Below are 12,121 nucleotides of genomic sequence, written 5' to 3'. Positions count from 1 at the left end.
AGATATTTGTACCAAAAATTAGTACACGCTAAAATGCAATGTCAGTGGCACTGCTGTGGTCTACCATAGTGGTGGTCTTACGGTGATAAAATGCGCCTATATGGATAAAGGGGCCACTAAACAAGGGTCAGGCAGACCAGAACTTTATCTTGTTCCAATAACAATGTCTTTTAGGTGGCATGGTGGTGCACCAGGTCCTACTGTCATCATAGTTCAATCCTGAGTTTGGAATACTGTCTGTAAGGAGTCTTGCATGTTCGTGCCATGGTGGTTTGGGTTTCCTTCAGGTTCTCAGTTGTTTTCATCTCCTAAAAACATGCTGGTTACACTAAACCACCTCTAGGTGTGAAGTTAGTACATGAGCAATGTTTTGTTCACTTCAGGAAATTACTGGTGACATTAATTTATTTACCAATTAATTCTTTAGATTGATTAAAAGCGCTATTCATCTGAAATTTATTGTTATATTCATCAGGTTTAAGTATGTTAATGAAGCTTTGTCATTTATAAGTGGGTGGCACTTTAATTACTAATATACAGTAATGTGCAAAAGTCTTAGGAACCCTATTTATTTTTTTAGTACAAACTTTGTTACAGATTTTTATTTTATGACTTCTACATTATCAAGTCAGCACAAAAAACATTTTAGATTCCCAAACATTAGTTTTCTAGCACAAAATTTAAATGTTACAGAAAAATGTTTGTATGTCATTAAAGAAAGCAGCATATTACATGTAAGACACCACTTTTCAGACAATAAACACAATGAAGGCTGCTGGGTTTTGCTGCAAAAATATGAAGCAAGTGCAACAGTCAAATTCTCCAGAAGAACCGTGTCTGGTTCTGCAAGATGCTCAATAAAACTTACAGCTCATTTCCTTATATAACTGCGCAAACTGTAGCATAGACTGCCTTTTTTTTTTTTTTTGTCACACCAAATATTGACTTTGTTTCATTTACTACTGTTTACTGCTCTTTATGGTATTATTTTTTAAAAGTACAAACATTTCATTTAATTTTTTGGAAGGCATCTTTGCTCTACAGCATTTCTGATTAAGACTTTAGAAAAGAAATTCACTGTGCTGTAATGTGTATGTGACTAATAAAGCCGCCTCCTTCTTCTTCTCCTCATCCTCCCCCTTCTTCTTCTTCTCCTCATCCTCCCCCTTCTTCTTCTTCTCCCCATCCTCCTTCTTCTTCTTCTCCCCATCCTCCTTCTTCTTCTTCTTCTTCTTCTTCTCCCCATCCTCCTTCTTCTTCTTCGTCTTCTCCCCATCCTCCTCCTTCTTCTTCTTTTTCTTCTCTTCATCCTCCTCCTCCTTCTTCTAAAACACATGATCGTGATCACAAGACTTGTCATGTGCCTCGGTGGCGGAATCCCCCCCCCCCCTTTCTGGACAAGTCCGGAACTGCGTGTGTAGAAACTATTACTGTGAAGTGCGTATGTAACGAGTATGAGTATGGATCCACATTCTGGGGTGTAATTCACTCAAGTGCTGAATCCAAATCACTCTCTAAAACTTTGAATGATGCTCGACACAAACGAATATGTAAAACGCGCAAATAATTTGAAGGTAGACAAAAAAAAAATTGGCTTACTTATTGTACTAGTCCTACTATTTAGTACGTGAGTTACCATAGCGCCACAGAAAGCGGAAGAAGGAAGTGTAATATGCAAATATGTTACGTCACGGGGCGGAGCCAAAGAGAATCCTGCCGACAACATGGACTTGGTGTCAGTTTAGAGAAACTGAATAATATGAGCTGTTAGCCTGCTTTTAAATTATTTTATATATTTTTTACGACACATATAGACTGTTGATATTTATAAAGATGTCCCGATGCCAGACGACTGGCTAACGTTTGAGAAATCGTTTTTTAAATAGTTATTTTGTTTTAAACAGTGTAGTTCTACTGTGTTTGTTTACATCTAGGTGGCACTGAGATACATTTCCAGATGGAGTATTTATTAGTGGTTAAAATTTCCGCCCTGGTTGGCTTGTTGGTTCTTACTCTGTTTTTTGGGTTCATTCCTGTTCGGATGAAATTTTTCCGAGTAACGAGTGGAACAGGTAAGTTTATGATTTCATTCCTTGTGTTGAAATGAGCTCGTCTACAGCATGTGTTGAGCTGAGTATGGAAAGTATGTCCTGAACTGTGAATCAAATCTACACCAGTTGATCATCACTGTAATACACGATTATGTCTGCAGGATCTTTGATCATTATGAGTGCTTTACACATTGTTTATCAGTGGATAGATTAATGAAGGTTAGCAGAAAAACCCTTGCCTCTGTCTCTGGTCCACTGACTGCAATGAATCGATAATAGGGAAATTCCTTTCTAAGCTTAAGTCAGTGCTGTTTGTTCTTGAATGGTCTCTTTATCTTGCAGACCTGCTTTCAGTCTTGTATTGACCTTATAGACATAATCCACTCAACACTCACCAGTCACATGATCATACTATGCTGATGAGTGCATTTCTTTCTCGGTTCACAAGAAACTTGTTTTTGTAGATGTGAAAGGTCATGATCTGAAACAAATGTATGCTGAGTGACCTTTAAACCCTTTATGGGGGGGGGGGGGGGACCAATCAGAGCAGAGTATGCTCTCTGACAGGAGGAGTTTCGAATGAATCCTTAAGAACAAATTATTGTATGAGTCGTTTGTGACACTGGGGGGTAATGCTGCACTTTAAATTATGAGCACATTAAAGTGTTTTCAACCATGCATGCACTTAAATGTATTGTATGAGACCTTTAATACAACATTAGGTATGTTTCAAAACCATAATAGGTGAACTTTAAATACAGTCACAGGTGTAATGAGTGTGAATGAGGTAGGTTATTTAATCAGTTGTAATTTTTTTTTCCACAAAATGCATTTGGAGGAGAAAGTAAAAGTAGATGCACTAAGCACACTCTTTCCAATCAAATTACACATCGTTCATAATATGCCATTAATGAGACGTTGTGGTATAATGCATTGCTTATAGTTTCATAGTTTCTTCATCACACAGATTTTAGCCTCCCATATAATATCATGACCTAGCATTAGTGCTTGCGTCTTTAGTTCACAGAATGCTTGCTTTAAACTTTCATTTTTCCTCTTGTGTTTTCCAGATATCATTACGTCCTCGTAGAAGTTTGATTATAAGTAACTAATGCAGGAGCAAAGACACACAGCTCCTTTATCACTCACTGAGTATCAGCAACTTTCCTAATCAATACCTGTGACTCTTGTTGTTTTGCATCTCTTTTCCAGAAACCCACAGGATAATAGTGAGTTTAATCAGCTGCTTTGCCGGAGGAGTGTTCCTTGCTGCCTGTCTCTTGGACATTATCCCAGATTATCTGTCTGATATAAGTGCACAACTACAAGACACAGATGTGAGTTTGCTCAGGGTCAGCATGATCGTTGTTCCTATCAGGGACTGAAAAACACCCTATCCTGATTGAATGGAGAGTTCTGCTTTTTGGTCCTGTGTAACAGTTTTACAGAATAAATACACGTATAATTTGTCCATATCATTTTAATCAGGAAATCCAGTCATTTTGAATGATCTACCCAGCTGACAAAAAAAGGTCCCCAGGACGTCCCCTAAATGGCCTCTACGAACGTCCCCCGAACATCCATGTGTAGGGTCCCCTTGACGTCCTACGGATGTTGAAGGGGACGTTCCCAGGACGTCCAGCTGCCATTCGGGAAGCTTAGGGGACTTTCACTGAAATGAACACATTCAGTAATGTTATGCTTTACGTTATGATTCTGACGTCCTCGGAACATCTGCCAGTGAACGTTATGAACCGGACCAAATGCGGACCTAAGTGGATGTTCGCAACATCCGGGGGACGTACCCTGTTTGCTGGGTATAACATCTGAATGGTGTTTGAAGCCGATATTAAGTGATTACAAAATTGACCAAATGTTGTTTTCCTCATAGAAAGTGTCAACTCTTTTATATCTTTCTATGCAAGTTACAGGGAAAAAAACCATAGTGTGTATTTAAAAAGTTAAATTAAATTAAAAGTAAATTCCTCACTTATAGTATGACAAACAGAATGAGTAGCCTATATTGATTAAGGCAAAAGTCAGTTTCTGTCCATTTTATCAAAACGGAGTATTGGTTTTTGTAATGTCATTTTTTAAACAAATATAAAAAACTAACTTCTGAGTTAGCCATCAAAAATTCTGTATTTGTTTATTTACCAACTACTTGCTTGACAGGACACAAAGTTCATACTTACAGCAGTAACTGTCTTCAGTCTTTTACATAATTTATTTATATATTCATAATGTGTATAGTAAATAAAATACAATAAACACACTACATAAAATATATGTATTCGAGCAACGTACAGTAAAATAATTTCATACTAAAGAACATAAGAAGAAGGTTAAACCCCAAACGAATTCTTCTAATCTCACTAGATCGACTATCCTCTGGCCGAGTTCATCATAGCATGTGGCTTCTTCATCGTTCTCATCCTCGAGAGGCTGGTCATCAGCTGTAATGGACAAGGGAATGAGGAATTGGCTCCTCTGCTCCCTTCTGCAGGTCACAGCCACTCTCACACACACCGCCCCGTAAATGACGTGGAGAGTAGCGGCCACCATGTCCACGTGGACCTGCAGGCGCATTCATCCTTCCGCTCATTCATGCTCTTCCTGTCTCTTTCGCTGCACTCTGTGTTCGAGGGTTTGGCCATCGGCTTGCAAACGACTGACACTAAGGTAAAGATTTTGTACTGAATGCTGATTTTTATTATTTTTTTTACAGCAGGTGTCAAACATGTATGAGTCCTGCATGGCCAGGGAGGTGCACAAAAAGAGTTCAACACTCATGTATTTCAAAAACATTCCTGTATGTCATGTCATGATAGTTTATATTCAGGACAAGTTATTCCAAAATATAAGACCCACTGAAAATTTGCCCCAAAATCCTGTGTTTTAATGTACCATTCTTTAATTTTAGAAAATAGAGTATTTTGGTTGAGCAAGAAATCCGTTAGATGAGATGTTTAATAATGAAATTTCTGAGGCTGTGTGTGTGGCTTTTATTTTATATATTCTAGTTTTTTTCCCTCTAGCATTTTGAATATTATTAGTTTGATAGTATTCTAAGATCCTGACATTTTTGTACTAGCATGAGAATATATTTTCGATGCAGACACCACATTCTGTCACTATGGTGAACACTGGACTGCTTGCCTTATCTTTGGCTTTGGAATCAGAAATTCAAGAGACCGAGTCGCTTGTGTAAGACCGATATGTCCACTGACACTCAGCTTTCCACTTGTGTTCACTTGCCCTCTGAGCTGCAATCTGATTAGTTGGGTGATAAACAAGAGCTTGAGCTGAATTTCTTTCAACGTTATGAAGCGTTTAGATCTGAACAAAAAAAATAATAATTGCAGTCCACCTTGTAGCTGATTTTTAAGAATAACGTAAAATATGTACTGATGAGGGCAGCATGGTTGTTTAGCGGTTAGGACATTTGCCTCAGACCTCCAGGGTTGGGGGTTAGAATTTTGCCTCCGCCTTGTTTGTGTGGAGCTTGCATGTTCTCCTTGTGCTTCAGGGGTTTCCTCTGGGGACTCCAGTTTCCTTCAACAGTCCAAAGACATGCATTGTAGGCTGATTGGCATTTCTAAATTGTCCGTAGTGTGTGATTATGACCTTTGATAGATTGGCACACCATCTAGGGTGACCCCTGCCTAGTGCCTGAGTTCTCTGGGATAGATCCTGTGTAGGATAAGCAGTATGGAAGATGGATATGTGCTGATGATTAGGGTAAAAACACTAAACACACTAATTCACTTTATTCGTAGGCTTTATGTACTGCTATGATGATGATCATTTCTCTCTTGCTGTAGGATTTTCAGTGTCATCGTGTGGCAAGCTTCCGGAGCCTAGATTATCAAACTGACATGTTATATACTGACATATTGCAATGTGGCAATTGCACAAAGTAAAAGGATGGTATTTGACTAGGTTAATAGATTTACAGCAGTTTTATTAACAATTTTATTATTCATCACCATAAAAAAAATTGCTTTTAAGTTTTCAACCCTAAAATTGGCAAATTGGCATAGCTAACAAATTAGGAACTTGTATAAGCATTGAATGGTGCTGGCTTGATTTTTTTTCTGTTCGAACAGCATGTAACCATAGTTACTGCTCCACACTCTTTAAAAAAAAAAAAAAAAAAGATCTTGTATTGACCTGTGGAAATTCAGGAACTTGTTGGGTGAAGTAAAAGCGTTTCACTCTTGCAGCTTGATCCTGTGTCCGATGTGTATTTTTACCCTGCTTGTCTTTTTGTCAGGTATTTTGTAGCAGTACCACTCATGTCACGTTACATCGGTTGCTGAAAAGGCAAACATGCTTATCTTAATTTTTTTTTCTCCTCTAAGGTATTGGAGATCTGCATCGCCATTTGGATCCACAAGAGCATCATCGTCTTCAGCCTCTCGATAAAGCTGATCCAGAGCGCCGTCCGGCCCATGTGGCTCATCATCTACATCCTTGTTTTTTCCGTAATGTCGCCACTGGGCATCGCTATCGGCATCGGGGTGAGTGAAGCTCAGCTACAGATGGGGGCGTTAGTCCAGGCTGTGCTGGAAGGCCTGGCAGCAGGAACATTCGTTTACATCACATTTCTGGAGATCCTCCCTCACGAGCTCAACTCTCCGGGACGACAGCTCCTCAAAGTGCTCTTCATCTTAATCGGCTTCTCTCTCATGGCCTTTCTGTGCTTCATGGACTAAGAAACGTACGAGGGATTTCACAGGGATTTATATGGGACATTTAGGACTTCATTTTTAACTGACTAACAAATTAAGATTTATATTTTATTATTTTCATTATTTCCAATGCACTGATATTTGGAAATAGACCTGCTTTAACTTGAGCTGTGTATGTTACAGTAACACGGTAAGCAAGAGCTATACAAATGTGCACACTCAGCAGTTATATTGAAAAAGGAAGGATTTAATTATTCGTTTTTAGCAAACGTCATTTAAATGTCAACCGACTTTTCAGGATTTGAGTCCGATGTTTCTAAGTTTCATACACCGAACCGTTTTTACTTCCACTTCAGGATTTTATTTTATCATCTATTTGAAAAGTAGGTCTTAAAAACCTAAAGAGATTCAAGATGATTTTAATTACTTTCAAGTATTATTTCTTTTAATTGTCAATCAGACATTTTTGGGCCGATTACTGGTTATTGCACTATTCATGCAAAATATTTCGATTGTGAAATATTACAGGAATATGACATCCCTGCATTCCAAACCTGAAAAGGCCTCCTTGGTAGGCAGCTTTTTTTCAACAGTGTTTGCAGTCATGACATAAAATGTGTCCCATTTGGACAGCAGCATAAGAATAACTGACTTAATCTATAAGGTTTTGGACATTTTGGACAAAAATGTGCTCTACGAAAGTTGGAAAAAGATGGTGGACAGTCCAATTTAGCATCATGATAATATAATACACAGTTCTATGTGATCATGTAAGGAATAAGACACAATGGGGTATTTTCTTTCTAGGAAAATAATTGACGTTAAGGAGGTGTGATGTGGCCCAATGCGTAGCATTAACGTTCCGACCCCGAAGACGATTATTTTTTCAGTAACATCAAATGTTTTTTTTCTTCTTCCACCTCAGCAATTTGACATCGCTAACAATTTCCTATATGTTAAAGGATGACGTGTTGTACTTTTTATTCGTTTAAACTTTACTGACATTTAATGTTGTGGTACGTCCCTGAAACATGTTAGTTCCTGTTCCCCTTCCCGTACCCTTTTTAAATCTTTTCTTTTCCTTTTGATGTTAATAAGACAGAAAAACAGCTTGTCATGATGCTGAGAAAATTCTCAATCCTAAACACTGTCCCGTGTTGGAAAACTTAAAGTAACAGCTTTATATCTGAAAGCACTGACACTGGGTACTCCTTACTAAAAGCTAAATAAACATCTCCATTGAGAAAACGTCACTATATCAACAATTATACATGTTTTTGTAATCTGGTTATGTGCAGCATCCATGATACAAGTCCTTGTGTTAGTTGTTACTATCGAAATAATAACAAATTATAACATTATTAGAATGACATTTATATTAATGAATATAACCCCCTGATTTGCCTCTGATGATTGTCAGAGCTGCTGTTATAGAATTTTAATCAACACCGTCTGACAAATCTGAATCGAGATTTCATCAGCGCTGTGCTGATGAGAATAAGAATATATGCAAGAATATATGCAGAATGATATATATATATATATATATATATATATATATATATATATATATATATATATATATATATATATATATATATAATACTGACACATATCTACTGACAATGTTTGTGCAAATACCCGAGGGTTAGAATAACTGACGTGTTTTTATAAATTTGATCAAGAACTTGAATTCTTAAAGACTGCTTCATAAGAACACTGTTAAGACTGAATAGTTTGACGCTCTTTAAGTTGTAGCTTCAAGCTGTTTATATTGTGCTGTTGTATTAAGTCCATTGAGTTCAGAATCTCAAGGTGAGAAACAGACAAGACTGTTAAGGTGTAAAAGGTTGCTGTAAACCTGTTGCTATATCACTGAGGTGATAGATGGGAAAAGTTTTTGTGCCAAACATGATCAATAAATCCACTGTGGTGAGAGATGTGGCGAGTGAATGGTATTTATTCTCATTATGTATTTCTTGCTTTTGAACACACTGTGTATAAAATAAATAAATAAATATTTTAAAAAAAGGTGCCCAGAAATATCACAGAATAGACACAGAAAGGCTTTTCACACTGCACCTAAGCCCGGGTTTATTAAAAAGAATAAGAAAGGGGGGCAGTGGTGGCTTGGCAGTTAAGGCTCTGGGTTACTGATCAGAAGGTCGGGGTGCAGGCCCCGGCACTGCCAGGCTGCCACTGTTGGGCCCTTGAGCAAGACCCTTAACTCTCTCTGCTCCAGGGGTGCTGTATCATGGCTGACCCTGTGCTCTGACCCCAGCTTCCTGGCTTACTGGGGTATACAAAGAAAAGAATTTCACTGTGCTGTAATGTATATGTGACAAATAAAGACTCATTATTATTATTATTATTATTATTATCGTCGTTCGTCGCTCTAACCCCCAGGTAGAGGAACGTTTCATACTTGTAGTTTAGAAGTGGAGTTAGCACTGATTTTTACCCAGGCTTATGAAGCCAATGTGCCGAGGCAGCGTTATCCCTGCATTGTGGTGCCAAACATGTACAGTGTGAAACGATGTGGTGTTCGAATGTTATGGCTAGATGCTTAGCAACGGACACCCAATCAGAAATTGAACAGTGTGTGCCTCGTGGTCATTGACATCACAAATATGCAAATAAGAACGTTAACCCAGGGTTTAGGAATGTACAATGTGAAACATCAGATTATTTATATCCAGAGTTAATTGTTAACCCCGGGTAAAGTATGAGCAGTATGAAACGTGAAAAGACATAACCCAGGATTTCGTTTACTCTGGGTTTAGAATGACCCCAAGTTAACTATTTCAAGTGTAAAAAGCCTTAGAGTGACACACCAAATCTATCAGCAGTGAGACATCACCACTCCGATGACTAGGTGGCAGTGTTGGGTTTAAAGTGCTGAGTCACTGTTCCTGATTGGGACTGAGGTCTCATTACTGACTCCAGTCTAAAATAATTAAATGAGCATCTCTTCTTTTCAGTAGTTTAGCATTAAGAATATGCAACCTACTGTATTCACTATTGTTGCCTAGTCTTTTCTGAATTTGTGAGGTGGTCTAACAGATGGGAGCCAAAATCTGTAAGATGCATTCACTGAGTGTATTTATGAGTTACAATAATATTTATGGTAGTCTTGATCCATATTTGGAATCTGAAAGTCATACAAGATTTCACAAGGAACACAAACAAGCCAGTATACCTGGAGTTGCTGGTATATTAGGTCTGGCCATGTTGTGTGTAGGTGCTCTTTGTAGGCATATCATTACTGATTATAGCTCATCCGTCGCTATACACAATTCGTAGGCCACCCTCTACCCAATATAACAATGTAAAGAGACCACCACTGTCCATTTATTATATACATGGACACTGATATGATAAGGAGTGTTATATGAGTGTATCAGGCACAGCAGTGTTGATGGAGGTTTTAAACCATTGTGTATAGTATACAGTGGTTGACAAGATGAATCACGAAGAACAGGGGCTATACATGGAAGACAAAAAAAAAAAACTTTAGAAGATGGCTTTGGACCACAATTCATACGAGCAGCTATGTTGGCTTAGGACTACAATTTCTATGATGTCTTTAGTTTTGAGTTTTGCACTCAAGTCTCCATAAGTGAACAGTGGAGACGTTCAAAACAGACTTCATGTGAAAACTCTAATGAATTTCCTGCTTACACAATTGCACTATTTGACCATGTGGTACACAGTTATAGAAGGGAATTATTTAAAATCGTACTATCCAGTGTCATACAGATGAGGATGTTCTGAAAAAAAAAAGTTCCCTTTTGAGTCTGGTTCCTCTGAAGGTTTCTTCCTCATATCGTCTCAGGGAGTTTTTCCTTGCCACCGTCACCTCTAGCTTGATTATTAAGGATGTATTCATATATTTAAGATTTATACCCTGAATGTATTTATTTCTGTAAAGCTGCTTTGTTAAAAGTGCTATACAAATAAAATGGAAGTGAATTGAATCGAATATCCGGCAGCAGGAAGTAAATAGAAGTGTTATTTGAGATCTGAGGTATTTCTGTTGAAATGACCTATGACTCACTGTTCTGTCTCAGCCTGAAAAATGAAACAATGAACAATGAGGATGACGCATAAAATCATGCATATACAGGTCAAGGGCTTCAGCTCAGTCCAATCATATTAACTCAGAATGGTAAATGGCTGACAGGCGTGGAACCTGATGTGGTCTTCTATTGTTGTAGCCCATCCGCTTCAAGGTTCAGCAAGGTGTGTGTTCGGAGCTGCTTTTCTGCTCACGACATTTGTAAAGAGTGGTTATTTGAGTTACCATAGCCTTCTTGTCTTGTCACACACACACACACACACACACACACACACACACACACACCATTCTGTGTAAAGTCTAAAGACTGTTGTGCACGAAAATCCCAGGATATCAGCAGCACATCTGGCATCAGCAACCATGCCATGGTCAAAGTCACTAAGATCCCATTTTCCCCCATTCTGATGTTTGATATGAAGATTAACTGAAACTCTGGACCTGTATCTGCTTGATATTATTCATTGCACAGCTGCCACATGATTGGACAATTGCATGAACGTACAGGTATACAGGCGTTCTTATTAACATGACCTGAGTGTATATTATTGGCTTCAAAGAGATTAATTTTCAGCTACTGTAAGCATGCACACATGGTTTAGTATGTAAATTAAATAAAGCATATCATGCATCTCTTTTCAGCCCAGCCCCTCCGTAGCCCCCTTCACTGAGTGCCCCAACATCCCCCAGCCCATCTCTGCCTCATTTCTCACTCTGGATAGAAAGGGCTTTGTGCTTCCTTCTGGCTAAGGTAAGGCATGATGTCTTTTACCTGTGACTCTCAGATCCAAGATTTGTACTGCTAATATTGACATTGTTCATAAAATGGCAGAGTGTATGCTGAAGAGAACTGGTTTGCCTGGTGCCACGTCTTTCTGGTGTTTATATGGCAATATCTAATGATATACTGAACTAGCTATGTTAGTTTATTATGAAAAGCTGAGAGATACCCACATTGTGTTTACTAGTATATTAATTCGTATAGTGGACAGTATCTCTGCCTGTCACACAGAAAACCACAGGGACAGACTTAGTGATGTAGGGATCACTAATGTACATCCCTTTATCTATCAATCATATTTATGCCACCATGACACTTAATAAAAGTGTCTATTTAATGGGATTTTTTTAGTGGTATGATGTCTGTGTCTGAATTACTGTGCTACACTAAGCACTATACTACTCTACTGTTGTAGGAGCATCAAAGAAACTTAAATTGAGGAAATGGAGTGTGTGTATATATATATATATATTACTTTTGCTTGCTTTGTCAGTTACACAGTAAATGCAATATTTTAAAA

The 12,121-nt window shown here is 38.2% G+C and overlaps 1 protein-coding gene across 2 annotated transcripts; it reads left to right on the top strand.

The window, feature by feature from the left end:
- The first annotated feature begins 1,288 nt into the window (after nt 1–1,288).
- Nucleotides 1,289–8,778, top strand: slc39a1 (solute carrier family 39 member 1). Of its 2 annotated transcripts, XM_053635434.1 has the most exons (5): nt 1,289–1,574; nt 1,935–2,072; nt 3,264–3,388; nt 4,431–4,733; nt 6,416–8,778. In XM_053635434.1, exons 2-5 carry the CDS (start codon nt 1,958–1,960, stop codon nt 6,767–6,769), a joined length of 897 nt encoding a protein of 298 aa, XP_053491409.1. In that variant the 5' UTR covers nt 1,289–1,574; nt 1,935–1,957; the 3' UTR covers nt 6,770–8,778. The 2 variants fall into 2 exon arrangements, with proteins under 2 accessions (XP_053491409.1, XP_053491408.1); XM_053635433.1 differs by lacking the exon at nt 1,289–1,574 and having other exon boundaries at nt 1,593–2,072.
- The last annotated feature ends 3,343 nt before the right edge of the window (nt 8,779–12,121 follow it).

Source organism: Ictalurus furcatus, chromosome 10, assembly GCF_023375685.1.
Source record: "Ictalurus furcatus strain D&B chromosome 10, Billie_1.0, whole genome shotgun sequence".
NCBI classification, from domain to species: Eukaryota; Metazoa; Chordata; class Actinopteri; order Siluriformes; family Ictaluridae; genus Ictalurus; species Ictalurus furcatus.
The sequence above is the reverse complement of the archived record's forward strand: the minus strand, read 5'-3'. Positions and strand labels throughout refer to the sequence as shown.

What these genes read in the sequence shown, in the direction of transcription:
- slc39a1 (XM_053635434.1), top strand. Translation starts at nt 1,958, where the DNA reads ATGGAGTATTTATTAGTGGTTAAAATTTCCGCCCTGGTTGGCTTGTTG. An exon ending in CCGAGTAACGAGTGGAACAG is followed by an intron (nt 2,073 to 3,263) that starts GTAAGTTTATGA and finishes TCTCTTTTCCAG; the next exon opens with AAACCCACAGGATAATAGTG. An exon ending in TGCAAACGACTGACACTAAG is followed by an intron (nt 4,734 to 6,415) that starts GTAAAGATTTTG and finishes TTCTCCTCTAAG; the next exon opens with GTATTGGAGATCTGCATCGC.